This window comes from Podarcis tiliguerta (genome assembly GCF_965153285.1).
Source record: "Podarcis tiliguerta genome assembly, chromosome: 1".
In the NCBI taxonomy this organism is placed as follows: domain Eukaryota; kingdom Metazoa; phylum Chordata; class Lepidosauria; order Squamata; family Lacertidae; genus Podarcis; species Podarcis tiliguerta.
The window spans coordinates 53,408,298-53,435,125 of record NC_139534.1 but is presented as its reverse complement, the minus strand read 5'-3'; the positions used below and the strand labels follow the sequence as shown (position 1 = coordinate 53,435,125).

Here is a 26,828-nt window from a genome sequence, read left to right as displayed (position 1 = left end):
CGTGCTTTCAAACTGCTAGGTTGGCAGGAGCAGGGACCGAGCAACGGGAGCTCACCCCATCGCAGGGATTCGAACCGCCAACCTTCTGATTGGCAAGTCCTAGGCTCTGTGGTTTAACCCACAGCGCCACCCGCGTCCCCACTTACATCATAGGAGCCTACAAAACACAAAACACTGTTGCTGTATGTAGGTTTTATTTTATTTGTTTTTTATCTTATATTTTGGAAATGTACATCCAGGTGTTTTTTTTCTTTAATTTTTTTGGGGGGGGGCCAAGAGAGTGGGGTCCTAAGCTATAACTTGTTTAGCTTAAACGTAAATCCGGCACTGATGGCGATGGAAACTCGTGATTCTGCGCCCGCTCCCGAGCTTCTCACCCCATCTTACTCGGCCTATGTTCCAGGGTCACGCCCCGGCTTTGGCAACAGGCGCCGCGGCTTGGCCTGCTCGCCTTCTTTTGAGCGGGCCGCCTTCCCTTCTTCTCCGCCCCTTCTGTTGGTTGTTAGGCACGTGGTGCAAAGCGAGCACGCCGGCTGGCTGGCGAGCGCAATTTCGCCCGAAAAGCGCCGGCTGCTGCGTCCCGACTCTGCGCGTCCGAGGCGCCCGCCTTGCGCGCCCCTGTTTCCCCTGCGCTCTCCAATAGGGAGCGGTAGGAGCACCTTTGCAGACCTCCCCGCTTGGCGCTCCGAGAGCGGGGAAGTGATTCCCTCCCCGGCGCCAGCGCCTCGGCAGCAGCAGCCTTCAATTTCTCCCGCTCTTCTGGAGATCCACCCCCGGCGGATCTCAGCAGCCGAGGCGTCGGCGTCGGTTCTCCTTCCTTCCACCTCGCTTCGCCCGCCGGGTCTTGCGGCTGGGGCTGGGGCTCTCTCCAGACGCGCACGGACACCGCGGGCGGAGGAGAGCGCGCTTAGCTGGGATGGCAGCGGGTGCCGCGCGGGGCTGAAGCCGGAGCGGCGCCCGCCATGGCCAAGCAGTACGACGTGCTCTTTCGCCTGCTGCTCATCGGGGACTCGGGCGTGGGCAAGACCTGCTTGCTGTGCCGCTTCACCGACAACGAGTTCCACCCTTCGCACATCTCCACCATCGGTACGCCGGGGCGGGTGGGGAAGGAAGAGAAGTCGCGGGGGGGGGGGATCTGCCAGCCCGGCCTCTTCCACCGTCTCCACCGGGAGCGGGGACAAAGGCGGAGGAGGGCCGACGAGATTCGCCCTCGAACAAGAGGGAGCCGCGGCGACTTCTTCGTAGGGCAAAATCGGGGGCCCGGCTGGAGGGAGGAAGACGTCGTGGGTCACATTTGCGGCCTTGGGGGCATCGCTGTTGGACTGGGGAGGAGCGGAGGGGAGGGGTGGCTGGGTTGCATCGCGCGTAAAGACACTGCGTCTTTGGCACGGATTAAGATGAGTGTACCTGCACAGTTGCCCATAGCAAGCGCCGAGAGGGAATCGCCCCGGGCGATTCAGATCTGAGGCTCAGGCTCCCTGAAGCAAAGCTGACACCCCCTTACTAAGGCAGGGATCGCGAAAAGCGCCCCCTTCTCCCCGAAATCCCGGTGTCCCCCCCTTCAGTGCCTTTGCTTCCAGTTACCTGTTGTTAGATGCTGCACCAATACCGGGCCTCGGCTCCTGCGTTGCCTGTGTTGGGAGCTAGTTTTTGTTCAATAACCGCCCGGCTCTCCGGTCACTGTACATGTTGTTGCTGCTGCTGCTGCTAAATGCAGTAATGCCAGCTCACCTCAAAGGTGAAAATAAATGCGACGTCATTGTTCGAAAATATGAGGTAGGCATAACACTATGACTCATATGGGGGTGGGGAGAGGATGGAAGAGAGAAAGCCAGAGGGAAGGCAGACCCGTTTTGCTTTCGGAAATCCCCAGTGGTGGCTATGCTAGTCCCAGGGAATAAAGTCGGCTCCTCATGGGCTCTTAAAAAAGCCCTCTGATAAGTCCTACGTGAGCCTAAACCCATAACGTGGAATATGCCTGTTTCTTTGGAGCATCTGCTTTTTTGTGGGTGTTAGCAGGCACATATGTGTGCTGAGAATCTTGAAGCAGCTACTGTATGAGCCCGTTCTATTTTTAGACACAGGAGTGACTTGTGGGAGCATGCTGGTGAGCTCAGAACATAACACGCAACGCATCCTTAAGAGAGACTAAACATTGGATGCGCCCCGTTTTACTGAGTGATGTGCAGGGCATATCTGAAGTGGCCAAGAGCAGATGATAGGATAAACTGGGGTTTTAGCTGTTTGTAGTACCAGGCCTTTATATTTTGCATTTATATTCCACCTTTTCTCCAATGAGCTCAAGGCAGTAGAGATTTTTGGGTGGTTTCTTTTTGCTTTGGGGGTTTAGTTGGTTGGGAAAGACATTGCCTGCTCCCCGCCCCCACCCCCGTTTTATTTATTGGGAGTGTAGGTGTTTTGGCCAGTTGAGGGGCAGTTCTCAGCATCACCAGTTTTTCTTCTGTGAAATGGTTACTTTATGGTGCGTTTGACAGTTTCTTAGATTTTAGAATACGTCCTTGCACCCCAAAAGGTTGGGGTCCCCTGCCACGACAGCTGCACCACACTAGCTCCAATGGTTTGCCTTTACTGTTGAACCCAGTGTGCCTCTGGATACCAGTTGCTGGAAACTGCAGGTGTGGAGAATGCTGTTGCACCCTGGTCCTGCTTGTTGGCTTCCTATGGTCATCTGGTTGTCCACTGTGAAAACAGAGTGCTGGACTAAATGGGCCTTGGCCTGATCCAGCAGGGCTCTTCTTCTGTTAGCTCTGTTGGTCATGAAACACATTACAGTGGTACCTCGGGTTAAGAACTTAATTCATTCTGGAGGTCTGTTCTTAACCTGAAACTGTTCTTAACCTGAAGCACCACTTTAGCTAAAGGGGTCTCCCGCTGCTGCTGCACTGCCGCCGCACGATTTCTATTCTCATCCTGAAGCAAAGATCTTAACCCAAGGTACTATTTCTGGGTTAGGGGAGTCTAACCTGAAGCGTCTGTAACCTGAATCGTCTGTAACCCGAGGTACCACTGTAAATAAAAAGGGACCTTTTAAAACATGAATGGAGGTTCCCAGAGAATGACCTCAGTCAGGCTCCACAGTTCTGAAATTAGGCACAAAGCTTTCATCTCAGAAGGTGTGACTACTAGTGTGCCTTTCATTTTTAGAAATGTAGCGAACGTCCAAAAATAACTTGTAGATCGTGCAGGATTTTTTTGGGTGGTGGTGAGATAATGAAGTGTTGCCTGAAATGTGGTAAAAGGCGGCTGTGGCTGAGCTTCCCCACCTGCCTCTGACTTCGCCTGCCGAGGGCAACATGTTGATGTTTTCCTATAGAAACCATTCGTTTCTACCATTGTGCTAGGCATGCATAACCTATAGCAGGGGTGGAGAACATTTTTTTTCAGTCCAAGGGCCAAGTTGCCTTCTGGGCAACTGTTCAGGGGCCACATGCCAGTGGGTGGGGCCAGAGGCCAAGGCGGGTGGAGCAACGAAAGCAAATTTTACATCTGTACAATAAATTAGTTTGTGCACACATTCTCTATCCTCCATCCAGGCAAGCAAAAGGCAATGCAGGTTTTCAAGGACACATTCCAGGCAGTCAAAAGTATTCAAGGAAAGTGTGAAGCTGGGAGGGTTAGGGGTGTGGCCTGGGGAGCGAAGGTGCCATATAGAAAGGTGTGATTGGCTGCATTTGGCCTCTGGGCCTGAAGCTCCCCAGCTATGGCTCTATTCCTCAGGCTTGCATTCAGTGGCTGGCAGCTTGAGAAGAAAGCTGCTTTGGGGCATGTCCATATTGACACAGCGCCATCTGAAAGAGCTCTGTAGCCCCTATCAGACATAGGACTTGCAAGTAAGGCCAACATGCTTGTGGGGGGGGGGGAGAGGGTTGGGCATTAGTATCGAAGCTATTAATTTCAGATTTGAGTATTTGGTCAGTTTGCAAGCTTATGATGGAATCCATCTGGAAAGTGAGAAGTTCCCATTTTCCTCCGTCATCCCATCTGTTTGGGACTGATGGGTGTTGAAGTTCAGTAGAGTTGGGGTGGAGGACACAGGTTTCCAATCCCTACCATACACTGAAGAATTGCATAACCTAGTATTTAGCTTTCTGGCCAATAAGTTACTTTCCTATCATGGTCTATTTTAGGAAATAGGATGAAATTCCCTTTGCTTCCTGTTTAGTTGCTTTTGTAGTCAGTAGTCAAGAAAAAAAATGAACTGGGATTTTTAAAAGAGTAATTACAGAAATTTGCACCTGAAAATTTTCAGTTTGCATTGGAAAACGTTCATTTGCTCTAGAGAGTGGTCTAAGTTAGCAAGTTTATATTACTTGTATTTAGTAAGCCAACCTAAAATCATTGACACTGTCAAGCTTGCATAATATATGTTTGCAGTTGGCACCCATTGTTACTAGCAAACTTATGAAAAGGAAAATTGTCCGTACAGAAATAAAGCTCTGGTTTTCAAAAGCTTTCTTGGAACTTCTGGTGCTAAGAAAGCAAGGTTTTCTGCTTAGTCCCATGATTTCTTGTAAATCATGCTTTTCCGAATTTCACCCAATTCCTCACTCGTGATATGTATTTGCATCCATATGTTACAGAGTCTCTCCTCTCTTCTGCTCCTCCAGTTGCTTAATATCCTCCAATAAGTCACTGATTCTTCCAGTAACTTATCTGGCCAGTAAGCAGGCTTTAAGCTTTATTACAATTCGTAGAATCCTGAGGGTCACCAACTGAAGCCAAGTGTAAAATAGTGCTTCAAGAAGGCAGACACACATTAAGAATCAAGCACATATTCGGTCCAGCGCAAAAATCCATTCCTTGTTTCTTTGTTCAAGCCCTTTAATTTAGCGAGGGAAGCCTTTTAGTTGTTGCTATCGTCAAACAATTGAGAAACACTTACTGATCTACTGCAAAACACCCAGAGATCTACCAAGTGGATCGTGGCCTACCTTCTACCTAATGCTGCTGCCGTCCAGTGTACCATGGGAATAATGGTAGTAAACAAGAATGGCCACTTCCAGGGTGTGCCCTAACTACCCCATTTGTAGGCTTGTAGCAAAATATACTACTCACAATGGTGTTCACACAGGGAGATTACCTCCTTTTAGCAGGGGTGGATCCACCAGATATTTGTAGGGCTCCAATGTCCCTCAGTCCCAGCCAACATGGCCAATGGTAAGGAATAATACGAGTTGTAGTCCATCAACATCTGGAGGGCCACAGGTCGCCCACTCTGCTTTATAGGGGGGAAATCAGGTATTAAATGGTCTTCATTCAGGTGAGTAGGCAGTGAAGACTATCATTAGGTTGGGTTTTCAGCCCCCACTTCCCTATTCTCCTGAGATGGAACATTAGGAGGATTGCGGAAGAGTGGAGTTAACAGAAGTGCCACCTCTCTTGAAAAGCTTGTTCTTCATGTGACCTGCAGCTTAGATCTGCTTGAGCTTAAACCCACTCAGGTTGACCATGGCCGGTTTTAGCCAGGTAGCTTGTATTTATGAATAGCTATGTAATGGGATATGTTCCTCCTTGAGTTTATATTTTCTCCAGCAGTGGACCATTTCCAAAACGGTCCTGTTCTCCCACACGGTGACGCAAGCACACAGTCCTCATCTGCCTTAAGTTAATGAAGTTCTCATTGTGACCACAGAGCGAGGAGAAAATGCCTTGTGGAGTACAAAGGATCACTTTCAACTTGCTCCTGCTTGGTGAATCGTGCACGATATGTGAGTCACCCTCAGAAAGCTACACAATTTTCTGAGGAGAAAATAAACTTAATCTTGGATCAGGGAGCTTTTTTTTTTGTGCAGAATGCAAGGCTTTGTTTTGCTGGATCAGGCCAAGTGCCCATCTAGTTCAGCGATCTGTCTCCCAACAGAAGCTAGCCGGGTTCCTGGAGGAAATTCATAAGCAAGGCATGAGGGTCACCATCCCTTTTGGTTTGCAATCAGTTTCTGATAACTGGAACTATACTGCCTCTTAATATTTATTTCTCACATTTAACAACCACTGATAGATGTAGGAACCTGCCTCACACCAAGGCAGACCACTGGTCCACCTATCTTGATCTTGCCTTCTCTACCCTGATAGGCAGCACCTTTCCAGGCTTTCAGATGGGGCACTTCCCTCAGCCATGTCTGAAGATGCCAGCGATTGGACCTGGGGCCTTTTCCATGCAAAGTACCTGCTCTCCCATTGGGCCACTGCCTGTTTTGTAGCCTCTAACCTGCCCGGTCATAGATCTAAAAACTGTTGTCTTAGGGATTCACTTCTGGGTTCGATTGCCACAGTTATTTAAGCTATAGCTGACATGAGGAAGGCCTCATGCAAGGCTTATAAAGCTGGTACTCTCAGTTAGCTCTACCCTGCCCTGCAACAGAAGAAGGGCAAACTCAGAAGAGAAATATTGCAAGGCAGCAGGTAGGCGCTGCTATGTTTGGGCATATGCATTACTGCTGAGGTGTTTTGTCAACCAAGCTTTATCGCACTGTGGCACACCACCTTGGAAAGACGGGTTGCGTAGGAAGCTGTGTGCAGCTTTGGTGGCATTTATCTTGCAGTCCCCTGTGCTGCTGAAAGGTACCTGCTTCTTCAGCAGTGTGGGCAAGCAGCTGCAGTAGAAACTTCAAAGAAACACACAGAGTCTTTAGTGCTTTCTGCTTTTGCTGGCTGTCCTGCAGAGAACTGGGAAGTTGGGCTGTTGTTCTGATACGAGGAGAAAAGGCTTCAAAAGAATAACAGATAAGTTGAAGCTGCACAGCCTACCAAGGTTAGATCTCCAGCCTCTGACAAAATGAAGGTGAATTCACTAGTACTTTCCCATGGTACCTTTCATGGGTATGTTCCCTACTCCAGTAATGTTTTCTTGTCCTGTTATACTACTTTATACACACACACACACACACACACACCACACACACACACACACACACACACCATGGCTGAGTATGCAAAGGCAACATATATTAGATTGTATAGTAGATTATTCCTTTATTTTCCACTTTGGCCTAGACCAGAGGTGGACAGCCAGTGCCCCTCCATATGTTGTTGGACTCCAACTGTCATCAACCCCACCAATGGCCAGGCCCAGCTCTGGGATGGAAATAGCCTTGGTCACCCTGGTGTATGATGTGCTCTGGAGGAAGGAAGGATGGAAGGAGTGCTACCCTGTTAGTATTGAAAGCCACTGAGAAGTCCAGGAAAGCTACCAACCATGGTATCCTTCTGGGTCAACTATTGGGTGTTGGACTTAGTGGACATTTGTTCTTGTTGTTCCATGATGGAAGTTCTCGGGTGATAATGTTGGGCAAATCTTGCCCTGTGCCCTGTGGCTTTCAGGGTGCCCCAGGGCTCTGTTTTGTCTTCCGTGCATTTTAATAGCTGCATGAAGCTACTGGGAGAAGTCATCCAAAGGTTGATGACATGGAACTCTGTCTTTCTTTTCCATCTTCTGATATCAGGTTTTAGAAACTCTAAACTGGTGCCTGGAGGCAATTCTGAGATGGATGAGGGTGAACAAGCAGAGGTTAAATCCCGGCAAGACGGAGGTGCTGTGGGCTGGGATATTCCCCATATGAGGTTCCACTTCCCCTAAAAGACCCAAGTCCGCATTGCAAATGCTGCTGGCTTGGGTGCTGAATAGTGAAGCCCAAGTAGTGTCGGTAGCTAGGCTAAGGTTCCAGACATCCCTGTTTCCCGGGGACAGTCCCCAGATTTACAAATCAGTTCCTTGACAAAATCCCATCTATTTAGTAGGAAGTTGAAAAGTGTCCCCGGATCCATTGAAAAAAATCTTGTGACCTTAAGCTAGGGGTGTGTTTCATCCATTTCAGCTGGTATGCCAATGGTGGCCATTTCTGCAGAGGACAAAATTAGCCACAGTGATCTATTTCCAGACTAGACACAGATAAGGCACTCTGCACAAGGTTGCCTTTAAATAGTGTCTAGAAACTTCAACTGGTCCAAAAGGCAGTCGCCATAGTCCTGATGGGTATACTGTTTTCAACGTCAACAACAGCAATATTATAGCAAGTATACTGGCTTTGTAGACCCATTTTAAAGGGCTGGTTTTAAACTTTGAAGCCCTAAAAGGTTTAGGCTGTGAGCTGTTTGGCAGTACCTGTGACATCTTGCTCACACACTGAGAACTCAGCCAGAGGCCTGCTTGGTGTGTTCACCCTGTAGTTCTGTGAAATTGGTGACCATCAGAGTGAGTGCACTAGTTTGAGTTGATTAAAACGAGCTCTTCCAAGCTACTGACTCAGCTGCTGTAGTGTTATGGAGTTTGTATGACTATGTCTGTGGTAATAATTCCCCCTTGCCCTCTGCCACTCGACCACGCTACCCTGTCTCCGCTCTCCGGGAGGTCCCCTGAGTAGCCCAGGCAAGCAAGAATTATTATTTTTACAAAACAGGACAAAATCGCACTGGTAGCTGCCACCACTCCCTTAACCCGGGGAACTCCAAGCCACAGCCCAGGGAGAAAGCTGCGCCTTAATTAGTACCGGTTTCCCCCCAACCCTGCAGTTTGTATCTGCAGGCAGAAATATACACGGTAGTGCGTAACCAAGCGTGAGGCTAGGATTAGCTAATTCCCAGAAAGGCACACAACTAAAACAGTTTCTTTTCTTAAAAATTTATTTTAAAAAAGAACACAAGGAAACATGCAAACTTGCAGGCACATCGCTTGAGATTTACAGAAACAAAATAAAAACGTTGTAGAATATACTAGCTCTATATACCGTATTTTTTGCTCTATAAGACTCACTTTTTCCCTCCTAAAAAGTAAGGGGAAATGTGTGTGCGTCTCATGGAGCGAATGCAGGCTGCGCAGGTATCCCAGAAGCCAGAACAGCAAGAGGGATTTCTGCTTTCACTGCACAGCGATCCCTCTTGCTGTTCTGGCTTCTGAGATTCAGAATATATTTTTTCTTGTTTTCCTCCTCCAAAAACTAGGTGCGTCTTGTGGTCTGGTGCGTCTTATAGAGCGAAAAATACGGTACATACTCACTCTACGTTGCAGGTTAGGATAGAAAGAGTTCTTTTAGGTCCGCAGATGAAAAGAGCAGCGTTTTCCCATCACAATAGGCTGTAATGTCAGCTATTAGGTGTGACGCTTTAGCCGGGTACAATGCGGATTGCAGAGCACACTTGACCAGCCATTTCCCAGATTTTTTATCCCCAATACACACGTGGGAACGGAACCCCAAGACCAATCATAACTTTAGATTATTTTCAAATTCTCCAATGACCGACTTGCGGATTAATCAATCTAACTCTTGGCAGCTGGGGCAATTAGGAACCCAGAGCCAGATCAAGGGGTATCCTCCCTTCCTGGAGACTATGCAGATGCAGGCAATTAAGGTAGATAACATCAGTGAGAAAATGTGAATAACATAAGACCCAGGTGCTAGATCCTTCAGTAAATCAAGCTTCCTTTCCCACCATAAACTTCTCATCCTGGACGCCTGTTAGTCTAGAGTTAAAGAAACAGGACTTCTTTCCCAGGGTCCTTGTGGCTTGTTGGTTTCCCACAAGGCTTCACTCCGTTACTTGACCAAGGAATGGCTTTCAAAAATATACTAACTTTACTACAACGTCAACTGCTCAGAAGTTTAATAGAATTGTCAGTGCTCTATGGCAAGCTGCTGGTGAGAAGGAGTTCAGCAGAGAAGGAAGGATCCAGCTCCTTAACAATGGTGATCTACTCTTAGATTGTGTGTGTGTGATTGTTGTTTGCATATTCACATAGTGGGGTGGATATGGGAAGAAATTCAATGTAGCACCATGGCATTGGTTCCTTCAGTGCAAGCATTTCAGCTCATCAGATGGAATGATTTCCCCCCCCCCCTTCCCCTAAGCACTGTTCTGGGGGAATCTATCGAGCCCCCTAAGAGCCAATTTTTGGATGGGGGGAAGCAGTGTTGCGCTAGCACAATCTTCTGCTAGCGGGACTCCATTGAATCAAGCCCAAGGAAGATGTTGCACGTGAGGAACATGTACATGGATATTTGTGGGTCTCCATATATATGTTCTAAACATCACATAACCTAATTACACTCAGCAGAATCTACTGGGTAGGGATGGAGTCGCCCTTGTAACTTATCTTTTGCTTTTGTTATTCACAGGAGTCGATTTTAAAATGAAGACTATAGAAGTAGATGGCATTAAGGTCCGAATACAGATCTGGTAAGTGATTTTAGCTATTGCAATGCAGATCTTCGGACAGAGAGCTGAACTCTGGATCTGGGAGACCAGATGAGAGTTTCTTGCTGTGAATACTTTGTGAGAATTTTGGCGAGTTGCCCATTCTCAGCCTCAGTTCTTTTATCTGTAAAATGGGAATGGCAAGTAACTCACCCAGCAAGATTGCCATAAAGTGAACATGCAGAAAGATTGTAAAGCACTCTGCAGATGAAGTGCTTGGTAAATTATCAAAAGTATCAGGGAATCAATAAGTGGTTATTGAACACCATCTGCAAAGAGAGGTCCAGTAGGACTGAGAGGGAGAGGCCATTTGGGTTCCTGGGCAGTAATGTAACAGGCTGTTATATACGGTGTGTAGTGTAGCCTTTCTGTAGTTGCCTGAATGGGGACTGGGTCTGTTTTTCGGGGTGTGGATTAAAGCTCTATGCCTAAACTGCAACAGAGGCCATTTCAAACTACTATTATTGTTGTTACTTACGAAAACATACTTCTCTCTTTTAGGTAGTGTTAGTGCCTCCCCCAGCACCACTGGTGCTTTATCCTGTTTTCATGCAATAGAAGGGGAGTGGCTTTGACCCAGGAAGTTTTCCACTTTATGGTGTTGGTTTCTAATGGGGGGGTTGAAATACTGGGGTGGGGGTCTTAGATAGCATTCAAATAACTAATTAAAAATAAGTCTTTTTAAAATGGGACACGGTTGCTTCGTTGTATGTCAGCATGAAAATAATGATATATCTGTCTGGGAAGACCCTAGATGTGATTGTCTTGACAGGAGCAGATTTAAAACTGCCCAGCAGGGAGCAGCCAAATTGCACAAACCTCCATAGCTGAAGTGATCCTGTGTGTTCTTGGGTGCCTGTACTGCAAGGAAATTGCCTTGTGACAATATTAGTGGCAATGACCATTTGTGGATCAAAGAGCAAGTCGGTCATAAGATGATACTGCAGAGCAACAATTAGTCATGCCTTATGACGACTTGACTGCAGTTTAGCACAAATCTGCTGTTTGGGCTTGTCTTCTGACGTGGCAGAAAGTCAAGCTGCATGTTAGGAAGTGTGTTTGGCAGCTACTTTAGCAGGGGTGAGGAGGAGGAATTTGTGTAATGTTGAGAACTGCTCCTGGCTATCCCATCGCTCACTTTGCATAATACAGAGGGTGATTTGGAATAACAGGGCCCAGTCCATTACATCAGCTGAGGCCAGCTACCATTTGGCTCCTCTTCTCCCTGAACTGTTTCTGTTCCAGCTGATCACTCTAAGAACTACTATGTAACTCTTAAAGAACTGGTGCCCAACTTTTCTTATTTTCCTCTTGCATCATGGATCTTAGTTTGTAAGCCTGTGGGTAGTGGCTCTTTGTTCTTTAATCACTTTGGAAACGATTAGCAGAATCCCAACAGTGCACAAGGAGACCTCAGCTTGCACAACAGGACTTCACCTTCCTCTCCTCTCCTTGCAGGCCCTTCCGCCCTGCCCCATGCCAAAATCTTCTCTGGAGCCAGTGCTGATTTTGCAGCAGGGAGGAGAGGATGGTGAAGTCCTGTTTCATAAGCAGAAGTCTGTTCCACTCACTCATGGGCAGCGCTGGATACAACCCAATGGCTGATGATAATAATTCCCTTGTCCATGTGAGCGCCAACTCTGCTGCAGTCCAGATGGATCATGTGGATAAAAATTGCAGTGCATGCCCCTCAGTCTGTGTGTAACTTGGAGCAACTCTAATGACGCCTGCTTTTGTTCCAGGGACACTGCAGGTCAGGAGCGATACCAGACCATCACGAAGCAGTACTACAGGCGAGCCCAGGTAAAACTGTTTTCTCCTAGACTAGAAGTAGTACAAAAAGCATGGAGAGACCTGGGAAGGACTAGCTGGCCTTTGCAGGAATTGTCCCAGCATTGGCCTCGGTGCTATTTCTCTGACATCTTCATCTGTTGCCAGAGATGCAAGCATAGTGTAACCAAAATTCATGGAGGTGACCTGACAGAGGTGGACATTCTCTCCATTTTTTGATATTGAGTGGAATTAAACATCGTGCTAAAAAGATTGTCCTGCTGAATTGAATCTCGCCTTCCTTTCACCCATGCACTATTCTAGGGGTTTTCCCTACCCTCCGAAGCAGAATTTTGGGGGGGGGCACAGGGAGAGGAGGGGTAGTATTGTTGCACCGGTGGATCTTGTTGCAGTAGCTTCTGCAAGTGCAACAACTTAGTTGAATCCAGACCATAAGTTCCTACTTGGAGACAGACACAGAGACACACACAACTTTGGGGCTAATGCTGACAAAGGTTAGCACTGGAACACAGAAAGGGTCCCAACATTAAACCTCAGCTAAATTGAAAGGCAGCAAGCCAGCAGTCCCAGGTTGGGGGTGTCAGATGGCCTCGAGGGCTGAAGACAAGCTGCATACTTTAGGATTTCAGTGTTACTGATGCTATCTTGGTGCATAAAATGCAGTGATGTTGGCCCATGAGAAAGCAATCCAAAAATCCACAGATTGCATGCAGCCTCCCCCATGCAGCCTCTGCCTGTAGGGTGGGCAGAGTGGGAGGAGGCAAGCAGACTGAGAATGCTCCAGGGAAAGGCGCTGGCTGCAGCGATCGAAGATATCTCTCCCCTCCGCGCCTTTCCCGTGGGGCAGAGGCTGCGTGGGGGAGGCTGTGTGTGTGACCTGTTTTGTCTTTGCGCAGCTCCATTTGTGTGCGGGCGGCGCAACGTTACACAGAAGGAGCGCAAGGCGCGATGTTTCACTGATGTTAAAGGCATGGCGGGGGGAGGGATATTACTTCAATCGTCGCGCTCCTCCTATGTAACGTTGTGTCACCTGCACACAAATGGAGCTGCGCGAAGACACTGCACGGCAAAAACAGACTGCCTACAGCCTCCCTCCCTGCTGTAGGGCGGGCAGAGTGAGAGGAGGCAAGCAGACTACAGAGGCCCCACAGCTTGCCACTACCAGAAGCTGCGACCGCTAGAGCAAGTTCCTTATTTATTTATTTATTTATTTATTTATTTGTTAGTTATATTCTGTGGATAAGACAACCCATGTTTTTAGACCTAAAAAATTGGGTAAAAAACATCGTCTTATAGATGGAAAAATACGGTAAATGTTGTGCCCCCCAACTACTGCCTGTAGGTCACCTGTTGCCTGCCGCTTGATGCCCTGAGCCATAGTGGTGCTAGATCTCTGAGACATGAAGCCTAGTTTATAAGGAGTGTTTAGTAAAACTGCAGCCAAAGAAGCCTGCTGTATTTCTGCAGGGAATGCAGACTGATTAGCCAGGTCCCCAGGGGGAAAGACTGACATATTCATTAAACAGTTGTCTGTTATCTAGTATGGTGGCAGCCTGCTCTGTAACAATCTTGTGGGAACAACTGTCAAAACACAAATGCTTTTGGTTTATCGGTAGTAGTTAAAGGCCACATCTGCCATGAAGGTTTCACAATGAGCTTGGCCTACATGCAGATGCATGCAGAATCTAACAGGACAGAAGAAAGAATAATCCCCAAATGTCTAGTTCCTCTTCTTCAACCCTCCAGCATAATTCCTGGGCAGAGGGTGCATAGGGAATGTCCTATTCAATTAACAGTTACACACACACACACACACACCTTCCCTGTAAGTAGAAGTCATTTCACCTTTGGGTTTATGTTGCACGTTTTACTCCATTCTGTTTTCCTTGACCTGGTTCTCTCCCCAGGGGATATTCTTGGTGTACGACATCAGCAGTGAGCGCTCATACCAGCACATCATGAAATGGGCCAGTGATGTAGATGAGGTAAGCGAGGAGGTCTCCCTGCTTCTTCCCCCTATTGTTGGGGACTATTGGCCCCAGTGTGGGAGAAGTTACCATGGCAAAATCGGATGAACTGCTCCTGCTCAAGGCCTGTGTGTGTATATACATGCACTCTCTTGTCTTGAGAAGCCTTGATCAAACAGAGAAATAGCACGTTTGGCTTAGGTGCTTGGTTTATCTAGAGATTGTAGGATTAAAATAGCCTTGGGAATTCAACGGACAGTCCGGATGTCCTTGAAAAAGGCATAACACTTTTGGGGTGTCCTTATTTCCTGTAAAAGGACTTTTACCTTGTGTAAGCTCTTCAGTATTTAGCAAGTGCTAACTAGAAGATTATGCAGGGACTAGAAGAACATCTAATAAACCTTAACCGTGTTTTAAATCTGAGCTGTATTGTGCCATCTCTGCTGCGACAAAAGGCTGTTCTTTATTTTTTAATAATAACTTTTATGTTGTTTTGCATGTAAAGCATCCAGTGAATATGTATTGATAGGTGGCTATGTATATAAATGTAATAATAAATAAAATACACTGCTGTTGAATAACTGGTGGAGGCATCTTGGATACTGCCAGGGTGCTAACTTTGTGTCCTTGTGCACATATATTCTGCCTTTACACTGTTAGGGAATTTTTATAGGTTACCCCTTGCCAGGTTGGTGCCCTCTAAATGTGTTGAGACTACAACTCCCATCAGCCTCAGCCAGTCCTGGGGTTGATGAGAGTTGTGGTCCAGAACACCTGGAGGCACTGGGCTGGTGAAGGTGGTGCCCATTTTTACATGGTGACTCTTAACACTCTGCCACAACTGGCACTGAAGTAATCTGCTTTTGCAGTGAACTTAACAGGGAGATGAACAGGTCTGGACTGAAGGAGATGCTGTTGGGCATGTGTGATCAACTCTGTTGGCCCCTGGGTTTGGGGGGGGGGCGGGATTTTCTAGCTGCCCTGTTTCTTTGATTGGCTTTGGTCTATGGAAGCCCTGTTTTCTCTAAGACCATCCTGCGATTCTTTTAATTGCTTTGTTAAGATCAGAAATGTGTTGGGCGGTGCCATTTTCCAGATGTTTGTGTTGCAGTGGTGGAAGAAGCCATTTGCTATGAAAATTCTCTGCCCTGTGCAACAGTTAAAAGGCAACAGGAATGGTGCATTTGACAATCCCAAGTCTCAACAGTGCGGTACAGCTCAGCTTTTAACTATGCTGCTTCTAATCTGTGCTGATTGGGATGGGCTAAAGTCTCTCCCTCCTCTCCAGTATGCCCCAGATGGCGTCCAGAAGATCCTCATTGGGAATAAAGCAGACGAGGAGGAGAAGAGGCAAGTAGGCAAAGAGCAAGGCCTCCAGGTAAACTTCTTGGGTAGCTGCTAGTTGTTCTCCTTTGAGACCTAAGCCTCACTCATAGCAGATGATATAGTAAAACTGACAGTGCCAGGTGGGTCAGACCATCTATACTGCATAGGGTCTCAGACAGGGCTCCCTCATAGCCCTACCTGAAGATGCCAGGGATTGAACCTCAAACCTTCTATATGCAAAGCAGATGCTCTGCTACTGAGCTGTTTCTGTTCACTCAGGTCTTGTAAATAACAATGTGGTCTGGACCTCTCTGTTTTTTAAATCTGTTTTAACTTTGGCAGTGCAGTGAGTTCTTCTTTTGTTGTATTTATGTTTGTGCTTTTTATTTAAATGGTTTTATGTTTTAAATGGTTTTCGTAATTATTAATTGTGAGATGCCCAGAGAACCTTGTTATGGTATGGCGTACAAGTGTCCACTAGCCAGGCAGGCTGCAATGCTAACCAAGGGCCTGGTCAATGGCAGTCTCCACGGCGGCTGTACTAACCACAAGCGTTTTTATATGGCTGTAGTGGCAGCCCCCTTATCCTCCATTTTCAGTGCCTTGTGGGAAACTTATTGGGCTCTGGGGAGGGCATTATTCAGGAACCTATGTTTGACTGAAGCCAAACTTGTTCCACACTGTACCACTTCAAACAGCAAAGGGGGCCTCATATGTTTGGATCTTGCCCCATACACCTTCCCAACCAAATTCCTCTATATAAGACAATGGCATTGTCAGGAATCCTTCTTGCTATGGGATAGGTTCTGTTGTTGTTGTTCAGAAGCACATGCAGTTGTGTGAGCCCCCCACAAAGGCTGGTATAGTCAGGAACAGGTTGACTGCCTCATCTGCTGTGGGTGTGAACTAGGGCAGAGTCTGATCTAGAAAACTAGATGGTAGGAGCAGTTAAATTTTGTCAATGTCCAGGAACTTGTGGAAATGGGTTCTGGAAGCTGGTTTCCTTCTGGCATAGACAAGCTCTGTTTTACAATGTCCCCAGGTCACTGTTTATATTAGAGATGGCACTGGGGTCTGGAGCTGGACTTCATTCTACTAGTTTTTCCAGCCCTGGTTAATCAGAGAGACACGCTATGCTTGTAACAGTGCTCTTTTTCCCCAGTCAGAAACTTCAAATGTAACCTAGCCTGTTTTTTAAAAAATAATACAAGTTATCTTCTCAGTCTTAGAGGTGGTGATGTAAGAATGTTCTAGTTTCTTCAGATCTATCTGTACAATCTATTGACAGTCACTATTACACCTGTATGTAAAGCTGTCGGAACTTCTGTCTTCCAGCTGGCCAAGGAGTATGGCATGGATTTCTATGAAACAAGTGCCTGCACCAACGTAAACATCAAAGAGGTAAGAACTCTGCATATGGAACTTCCAGGTGTCTGGTGCTTTGCAGCCAGTGTATCACCTTTGCAGAGCAAGTGGAGATACAGAACAAAAGAGAGTTCATGGTGGAAAATCCTTGGGCTCACCTGTAGTTTTTGACCATAGCAGCCAGTAGGCACCTCACCTTTGGGAGAGAAAGCAAAGTTGCACTATATATTGTTGCAAATGTAACATATATATTTTATTTAATCTCAGAAGTACTTACACTTATGTACGGTGGTATATCTGGATTCACCCCCCCCCCCCACCTACTGTAGCCTTTCGTGCCATATCCCATACCTGTTCTGGATGGTCTCTAAACCCTCAGGAGTGGGCTACAGTGGGCAGCAGAATTGGCAAAAATGGGGTCCATTGGATACGCCCCTATGTGTGATAATGTTAGCAGTTAGTGTCAAAACTCATACATAGATGGAGCAGGAGCCCACTGTTGATCTCAGTGGGACATATTTAATGCACATAGCATGCACATAACTCTCCTGCTTAAAACTGGATTGTAAGTTGACTCTTGCATGCAGCAAATAAAAATTGCCACCAAGTGGGAAACCAAACTGAAAGTTTGAGAAGTAGTCTTTTTTTTTTTAATCTACCTCAAATGTCTAAAACATTTAGACATGTGCACCCAAGCACACTAGTAAATACATTGTTACTAGTTAAATACTAGTAACTTGTGTAGACTTGTTTGCTGATCTAAAGCTATGTACTAAACCTCACTTTTTTTAAAAAAACAACAACGCTCATCTCTTTCAGTCTTTCACTCGTCTGACAGAGCTGGTCCTGCAGGCCCACAAGAAGGAGCTGGACGGACTCCGCACGTATGCGGCTGATGAACTGAACCTGGTTGAGCTGGAGGAGGAGGCAAGCAAGCCAGAGGGCACAGAGCACTCCCCCAAGACCTGCTGGTGCTGAAAGCCTCCCAGTGCTCTTCCTTTTCTTCTGTCCCCCAGTGCAGGCAGAGAGGCTGCCACCTAGAGAGGGCTCCATCTCTTTGGTCTCTGGTTGCCTGCCTGCCTGCCTGCCCACTCTCTGCCCTGCTGGATCCTCTTTGGATTTCCTGGTGTTTCTCCTTGATTGGTGATTTCTGTTGTTCCCCCCAAACTCCCTGGATCCAAATCTCTCTTCGGGGGGGCTCACAACATGCAGAACATCACCCCGCCACCTTTGCGGAAGAGCTGTGGTTGGCGATCGCAGCAGCCGAGGCCTCTTCAGCAGCCTCTCAACCTCCAGGTGCTCTGCAGCCTTGCCCTTTTCCAGGGGGCAGCTGAGCCGGTTGGGTTCTGTGCCTGGGTGCAACTAGGCCTGTCCTCTGAGAACAGGGCGCTCAAGGAGGGAGGGATGTCCCGCTTCATTCACTCTCCTCCAGACAGACCGTTTGCTTGCACACTCTCAATAGCAGGCCTGCTGAAGGCTTGTCCGTTTGTATCCGCCCCCGCTCCCACCCATACATTGCCTTGCCATTTCAGCATCTCCCCTAACGCCTGCACAGCTTTGTGCAGGGTTGGGGCTTTGCGGCTGTATTGGATACAGTGTCTTGTACATACCTGGCTGCCTGGAGGTTGCTGTTAAAAAAAAACCTCTCATCACGGCACCTCGCCAAATTGGGGCTTGTTCCAAAGTGCGCAGTGGCATCTCTTGCCCTGCTAAGTGTAAGCTGCTGGGAGCAGCAAGAGTCTAGCCCTGCTGGGAAAGGGGTAGGATGATGGAAATTTGGGGCTTTAAATTCAGACTCGCCTTACCAGTTGCAAAGAATGTTTGCTTCTTCCCAGGCCAAACTAGGCTCCCATTTTGTAACTCCTTGGAGCCTTGTCTTGCACACCAAGCAAAATCCTTGCCTACTATTATTTACTCAAAGATTTTTGTATGGCATCTTTGCTTGGCTCCCCTTGGGTATCCCTGGTGGTGCAGGTACATCAGGCACCTGCTTAGCCTATATCCCTGCACCAATGGAGGCAGAGAGCCCACCCTATCTGTGCCACCTGTGTGGAACTGGCTTTGAGAGCCCCCTTGGAATGACTTTCCCAACTATTCACCAAAGCGCTGATATGGAAACACACTGTAATCTGTGCATAGAGCCTTCCCTCATTTGTTTCTTCTCACTCTTGAGGTCCAACCTGTAAGAAGTTGCTCAAGACCCTTTCGTGGGCTCTTTTTAGAAGTTCCTCCACAGAAGGAATTTCCTTGGAAGCTCAGCCTTGTAGATTCCAGGGTATCCAATTTATTTGGTTCTTTTGCCATGTGCTGCTTAACATGGCTTGAGCCGAGCAAACTGAAACCAGCCTGCCTGCCTGCATGTTGTACCAGCATCCTCCTCTCTCCTTGACATGCTTGGCAGGGGAGGCCTAAAGACACTTGGCAGTATGTCATGGTAATTCTAATCTATATGCACCTGCCTGCTCCAGAGTAGCTGCTCCCTGCGTGCCAACACCTTGGGGAGGCAAAGGCTCCTTTCCCTTCTTATGTACATGCCAGCAACGGGCTACATTTGCGGGTCTAGAAAGGATGGATGTCAACCAGAGGCTTTCTGGGTGGGGTGGCGGTGCACAAGTCCTCCTGCTGCCTAGAGAGGCTGCCTTTGATGGAGGGGGTGGGACTTAGGCACAATCGATTTGAGCGATAGAAAATGGTTCTTATATCCCTGTGATGATCTGCCCTTCCCTAGCCAGGTCATACCAGAAAGCAGACTGATCTACATTTCCCTGCTCATTTTTCCTCTTCCTCCTCCAGTTAGTTGTTGACTTTCTCTCTCAGAGCAGATGAAAAATATTTTTACCCAGTGAAGGAGAGGAAGGATAGTAGCAGGAATAAAGTTGGCTGCACTGTGATGCTTGTCCTGAAAGCAAGGGGGCCTTGCATTTCCAAAAAAGGTTCCACTCTCAAAACCACCAGTTTTACCTCTTTCTTTGTGCTGGGTGGGTTTGAACAGGTATCAAGCCACTGGAAATGCAAGGGGGGAACAGTAGAGTTCTACACACAGTGCCTGCTGTTGGCAGGAGCAGCTCTCCTGTAGCCACAGTCCCCTGGGAAGACCCCAGTCCCAGGGTCTGGGAAGAAAGAGGCACGACGCGGCTTGACCACAAGGGACCGCTTCCTGCAAGACCTAGTGCAAAGCTGGAGATATTGTAGACACTAATGAGAGACACACGTAGCTGGTAGCCTGTTTGGTTTTTGAACTACAGCTCCCACCATGCCTGACCATAGGGCCATGCTGGCTGTGACGGTATGAGGGGAGCTGGAATCAAACAACACCTGGAGCACCAAAGCTTCCTCCCGGCCATGATGTAGTAGGACCCAAATTCTGTAAGAACAGGTGAAAATGCAAAGAAACGAGGACTTGTGCAGGTGGGGAACTAGGCATCTTTGCCCTGAGAGAGGAGGCATGTAGAGACTGAGGGGAATTGATGGGCCACAGCAAAGGAAGAGCTTTTTTGCCTCTTTTGTAAGCCCAAACTGTTGGGCTGATTGGTTGAGGCCTTACTGGCTTTGGTCTGCCTAGCTTGTTAGGAGGTTGGAATGAAGACTGAGGGCCAATCCTTGCACAGAGTGTCTACGTGGCCTGTGTTCTCTCCCCACCCCCAGCCCCTGCTCCTGTTTTCTGACTGGACTGCACTGCACCCAAAGTGAATGGGCATGCTGTGAGTGCAGAAAGCAGGTTTGCACAACCACTTAAACCTACAGCGTGGAAAGCCTGTGGCAGCATGCAGAACTGCCATGCTAAGGCATAAGTGTGATGAGAAACGTGGACTAACTTACTTGGCATGTTCTCAGTGCAACTGGGAAACAAAAAACAACAGTGGCTAGCTAGCTGCCTGCAGAGAGTGGTTGTCTCAGCTGGTTCCTGGCTGTCTCTTTCACCCAGTTCTTTAAAGCTCTGTTGCTAGAGCTGCCCTCAAGGATCAAAGAGAGGGATGTCATTCTGTCCCCGAAATGAGCACAGGCAGCTTCCCAGTATCTCTGGCTCTGCAAGCTAGGAGGGCCCAAAGATGTCCCCACTGTAGCTCTTCCTTGCCTGCTGCAATTCAGCATCAAATCGGCGCCGCTTGCTCCACCTAGGATCTAAGACCATATCCCACCAATATAATAGAAGCTGGGCTGCTGATGCTGTTAACTATAACGCACAAACTACTAGACTCCAATGTAATCTTCACAGCACACAAGACCAGAAAGGGGGACAGGTGAGGAGCTCTTTGCCTTGCTTATGGCGTGAGCTCGAGTCCTTATCGTGTAGAGTCAGCAATGGCCTCTTAACTGGGTTGAACTCACAAACAAGTGGTTGACGAAGCCTCTGGCTCCCAACACTGAGCAAAACGAGCCACACTAACAGTGTGCATTCTGGGTCATTAGGACAACTCTTTCAGTGCGAGAAAAGCTCCCTAATCAATGCTGATTTTTCTCTGTGCAGATTGGAGTGGTGCCCTCAGGAGGCCACAAAGTGCTTCTTGGTTTCAGGCCAGTGCTTGGGGAAGGGAGGATGAGTCTGGGAACCTAGCACTCCAGTATTCTGAGGCTGCCTCCGTCCTGTTGAGTCACGGATCATTCTGTCTGTAGCGGAAACCGTTGCATATAAACTTGTCATGGGATCCAGCCAAACTTAGAACTTTCTGAATCCTCTGCTGTGTCTGTAATTTGTGGACTTTGCACTTTGACTGGGTTTCCTTGTATGGCCTGTCATTGTAACTCATGATTTTAAACAAGAAAGATCTTTACAAAAATAAAGATTCTCAAAGTGGTTGGTGGCTGCTCTAGTTCCTTGCTGGGTGGCTAACCCGGTCCTCTGCAACAAAGAAGCTGTGTTGCTGCTAAGAATCTCACTTGAAGTGAAATCCAGGAGGTCAAACAGCAAATGCTTCCCTATGTAGAGAACACATTCAGAGTAGAGCTATGTTTAATTCATGCTGCAAACAGGCTCAGTTGCACAAGAAAGGAGCCGAAGAAGCAAACCAGGGGTAGAACGGATGTAGCTTGGCGCATGCATCAGTGCAACCAGCTTTTGTCCAGAAAAATTGCAACAAGCAAGGATTAGTTCTGCCCACATGGGACCACCTGGAATTGGCAGAGTCCTGGAGTGAACATTATCTGCATTTGCAGCTATTTTTGTACTGTAGTGAGGAATATAAAACCCCTCCTTCAAAAGGAGACTGCAAGAGCTCAATATGCCTGCTACTCTGCATCAATTTACTTGGGTGGGGAATCTGTAGTCTGCCAGATGTTTCTGAACACCTTTTGGGCCCTGTCTGCATAGTCAGTCTCCAGGGGTGATGGAAGTTGTGAGTCAACAGGAGGACCGCAGCTCAGATGTTTTTGAACAGATGCTGCAGGATAGTGGCATGTTGTTAAACCCTATCTCCCTCTATCTTTAAATCCTGCAACACTACAAATTTAGAGGAAGGAAGAGCAAGCAAGTCGTCATCCAGAGTTTCCTCCACACCCCATATTCTCTCAATAGAGTGAAATCATGTTGTAGGTTTTCCTACAGTAGCTATATCTGCTGTTGGACAGTGGATGTTCAGAACATCATGTTCTAGCTCCTCTGGTGGAGGCAGTGTGCCTCTGAATACCAGCTGCAGGGAATCACAACTGGGAAGAGTCCCATCACACTCAGGACCTGTGTATGGGCTTCCTATAGGCATCTGGCTAGTGTGAGAACAGGATGGGCCTTTGGCCTCGCCCAGCAAGGCTCTTAGGCTATGTTTTAGCTAGGTGTACACAAGAATGTTGAGCTCGCCCTAAGCCTGTATTGCTGTCTGCCCTATTTGATGCACTCAATTCAGGCAGGGGGTGTGTGAATCTGGTTTCGTAGTCTGTAGTACAGACAGAGATTTCACATGGTTGATGTAGCTGTTTGGAGTCAGACAAAACAGCTCTTTGTGCTTTTCATGTTCTTAGACTGCTTTGCTGAGGCACTGAGGTAACTTGCATTAAGATAAGTCCTCCATCCTATATTCTTTTTTATTACTGTTCTGCTCATCAGCAAAATAGCAATAAGCTGCCAGAGCGCATCTTGCAGATCCATAAAAACAGGACAATCCCTGCCCTTGGACTTACACTCTAAAAGGCACAACACAAAATGAAAATTGATCAGGAGGGAAAAGGAAATAAGCAAGCTCAAGTACCTGTTCTTCTAAGGGCCAGCTAGGAAAGATACACTTTACTGGAAGGAGCCAAGAGTTGCTGGTGTCTGAGCTGTGCTGGTGGAGTGGCCCTGTATCCCTTCCCTCCTCTGCTACAGAAAAATATCTGATCTCTGTACTTTGGTTACATGCCCCAGCTTCCTCTACTTGAGTTTACAGGGAATCTGATCCAGCTGTTAATAATTCAGCCTGCTCCTCCTCGTGGCAGGAGAAGCAGGATTCTCATTAGAGGTTTTCATTATCAAGCTGTTTTTGGAAAGGGGACGTGCATTGCAGCAGTGGAAGTATTTTTTCTTTTTTTCCTTTCAAAACACTGCTATAATTCTCAGAACAGACCTCAGCAGTCAATAAAAAAACTATTATGGGAAAGGTCTGCATCTATTCTAGGTTGACACAAGACATGATAAATACTGTGATGCACACCCCTACTTCATTGAATCATGAGACATTTCAGGGGAGTTGTCCTTAACTGGGTCTCATTTTGGGATGAGGGCACTGGAGGCATGCCATTGTTTTGTAATAATACTTGTTCTTATTTGAAAATATACATGCTGAGCATAGGTGAAGATACAGTGTTAAACCACTGCAACAAATACCGAAGTTCACTGTACCCCAGCTGTATTTGTGGTGGGTGATGTTGTTCTGACACCGATGTTGTTGCTGCTTACCTGGATGGGGCTGGATGGGTGGGACAAGGGTGAGGCCAGAGCTATGGGTTGACCACCAGCCAACCTGATGTTCCCAGCGGTGCAACTGCATGGCCCCATCCAGATAAGCAACAGTGACACCCCTGGCACTTAACGGTCAGGGGTCCCATTACTTTTTACATAGAGAAAGCTGGAAAAGGAAAGGAAAAGAGAAACCCATTTTGATCTCTGCCAACCATTAATGCAGACAGCCATTAAGAGCCATTGGCCTGCAATTCAGTAACTCTGGGGATCTGCTAAGCGGTATCTTCTCTGCCAGGTCTGAAGCACCCAATTAGCCTCTCTTTACAATCAAAGAATTGGAAACCTCCCCCAGCCCAGCTCATCTATTCAATCCTGTAGCAATACAAATTGCATAAGGAATATATGTGAGGAAATGTTCTTTGCTCGCATAACAATTTAGCAAAGATAGTTGCTTGACAATATTTTTTTTAATCCTTTATGCTTAGCCAAATGATATACCATACACTGCTACATACACCTGTGTGTGCCCTCAGTATGTACAAAGGGGCAGTTTGCACACCCTTTCAAATGCAGAGTTTTTACTTTTGATAGATAGTTATCCTGAGTGGTAATTATAAGCATCAAGGAAAAGGCTAGTAGTCCTTACCAAGTTGGGTCAATTCACTAGCCCAGCTGCCAGTCTGTTGCCTTGTGGGAGACCAATTTGCTGTCAACCTCAATGGCTCCTTTTTGCCATAAAGGCTCAGAAAGAATCTGCTGCTTCCTCCCCTAGTATTTGTTCTATCTGTAAAACGCAGGTTCTTCATCATCATTAGCGTCTGAATAGGGAGAAAGTGGTGATTAACTGTATCATCAGCTGCAGGAAGGCTGACAAATGTGACTGTTATCTGGGGCCCTTTCATAGACATCTTCAGCAGACTGTATCGAATGGACTATCTCAATAGTACACCTCAGAGAGGTGGTTCAGAAAGAAAAAGAAGACATGACACATGGCTTCCAAGAGGGATGCCAATTCCTGCTTGCTTCAGACACTCTGCATGGTGCTCCCTCCACCAACAAAGTCTTATAATACTTACGTTTGGATGCAGCTTATTATTCCCAAAAGATTGGTTGATTTTTCTTTCTTTAAATAAGTGGTTCTCAATTAGAGGTCCAGGGACCCCTGGGGGTCTGCAGAATGCACCTCCCCCCCCCAACTATTTTTTTGTCATTTTTGCATGGTAATAGCACAAATTTTATGGTCTGTTTTAGCGCTGAGAGATTTTTCAGTATATTGGCCAAAATTGATTTTTTTTTAATTAAAAAAATATTTTTATTAAAGATTTTCTTGGTTTACAAAAGTACATGCCTTGTCTCTTTTTTCAGGTTGTACAGTCTTTCTTACAAATCAGTTACATTGGTTTTGAAATCACACATTGATAACGATTTTGACCTGGCAATTCACAGCAACATATCGCTGCTAGCATGATATTGCTGCTGATTTGAGCTGCCTTCCCTCATGCTGAGGGAAAACAGGGTAGCTGATTGCCCTCGCTTCAAGGCACCATGGCACTACCTTCCCCTGGCACTGAGGCAGAACAGCTTTTCTCAGTCAGCAGGAAAGCAGCAGCAGCAGCCACAGTGGCAGCTTGATGCCCCCATCCCTATCCCCTCCCACTCAACCCATGCAGTGGATGGAGGTGACTCTGCTTCCTCTCCTCCCCCCACCCATCCGAACTCTGCAGCTGTTCTTCCCCTCATCCCCATGCCTGATCTGCATCCACCTCACCCACCAGTTCTCCACAAATGCTCTTTCCCTCATCCCCATGCCTGATCTCCAATTTCAGACCTTGGGATATTTCAGAATATCACCGTGTTTAGCTGCTGATATGTTATGTACTGAGTTGAATAGGATCTAAACTGCAGCAGTCTGATTGGTCCTAGAACAATAGGATCCAAAACGCAGCAGTATGATTGGTTGGCAGGAACTGCCCAATCATTCTCCAGATAGAAGCGAATCCACAACCTGATTGGCTTACAGTAGAATTCCAGAATTAGCCAATCATGTGCAGCCCATTGTGTAAATAATGTATAAAAAGCAGATACTTTGAGCGGACATTCATTCATTCCTCCTCACCACTATGAGCTGAATAAAGAGCATGAAATCAATAGCACAATGTTGAAAACGAGATATTGCTCAGCCCTAGTTTGTTATTAAAGGTAAAGCTAAAGGGACCCCTGACCATTAGGTCCAGTTGTGACCGACTCTGGGGTTGCGACACTCATCTCGCTTTACTGGCCAAGGGAGCCGGCGTACAGCTTCCGGGTCATGTGGCCAGCATGACTAAGCCGCTTCTGGCAAACCAGAGCAGCGCACGGAAACGCTGTTTACTTTCCCGCCGGAGCGGTACCTGTTTATCTAGAGTGGTACCTCGCAAGACGAATGCCTCGGAAGACGAAAAACTCGCAAGACGAAAGAGTTTTTCGTTTTCTGAGTTGCTTCGCAAGACGGATTTCCCTATGGGCTTGCTTCGCAAGACAAAACGTCTTGCACCTTTTTTTAAAACCGCCAATGCATTCCTACGGGAAACCGTCAATACACAGTGGTGCTTTGCAAGACGAAAAAACTCGTAGAACGAAAAAACTCGCAGACCGAATTAATTTCGTCTTGCGAGGCACCACTGTACTTGCACTTTGACGTGCTTTCGAACTGCTAGGTTGGCAGGAGCAGGGACCGAGCAACGGAAGCTCACCCTGTTACGGGGATTCAAACTGCCAACCTTCTGATCGGCAAGTCCTAGGCTCTGTGGTTTAACCCACAGCGCCACCCACGTCCCAGTTTGTTTTCTAGTATACCTAAAATCCTCTACAGGAGGCAGTGGAAGATAGGAGTGCCTGGAAGATAAGATAAAACTTTATTCGCATTAGCCAATGGCCATAGCAACAGTAAAACATTACAGTATACGCAGAAAAGTAAGTTTGATATGAGAGCACAATTTAAAGTCCTGACTCAGCCGTCAGTTAGTGGCCCTTATTCTGATTGCCCCTGCCATGAACCTAGCAACCTTTGCTGATATCTGCTCATTTTGATCTGATAGAAGAAAGGACATTGTGGCAGTGGTTGAGCGCCCTGGGCTGGTTAGTACAGTGGGGTGTTGATCTCATTCCTCAGGCCTTTGTAGAGAGTACAAGACAGGAGGACGTGTGCCGCTATTTCGGTACTAACATCTCCACAGGGGCAAAGACGTTTCTCAGGCGGGATCTTTTGGAATCAACCCTCAAGTACCGCAGATGGCAAAACATCCAGCCTTGCAAGTGTAAAA

At 47.1% G+C, this 26,828-nt stretch overlaps 1 protein-coding gene across 1 annotated transcript; it reads left to right on the top strand.

The window, feature by feature from the left end:
- Window positions 1–551: 551 nt before the first annotated feature.
- Window positions 552–21,453, top strand: RAB15 (RAB15, member RAS oncogene family). Its single transcript, XM_083444394.1, has 7 exons — window positions 552–1,086; window positions 10,131–10,191; window positions 11,952–12,012; window positions 13,908–13,985; window positions 15,256–15,345; window positions 16,629–16,694; window positions 17,478–21,453. The coding sequence occupies exons 1-7, from the start codon at window positions 963–965 to the stop codon at window positions 17,634–17,636; spliced, it is 639 nt and encodes a 212-aa protein (XP_083300520.1). The 5' UTR covers window positions 552–962; the 3' UTR covers window positions 17,637–21,453.
- The last annotated feature ends 5,375 nt before the right edge of the window (window positions 21,454–26,828 follow it).

Bases quoted from the DNA above. Each gene is read 5' to 3' on its own strand.
- RAB15 (XM_083444394.1), top strand. From the start codon at position 963: ATGGCCAAGCAGTACGACGTGCTCTTTCGCCTGCTGCTCATCGGGGAC. The intron at 10,192-11,951 runs GTAAGTGATTTT...CTTTTGTTCCAG, and splicing joins AAGGTCCGAATACAGATCTG to GGACACTGCAGGTCAGGAGC. The intron at 16,695-17,477 runs GTAAGAACTCTG...CATCTCTTTCAG, and splicing joins CCAACGTAAACATCAAAGAG to TCTTTCACTCGTCTGACAGA.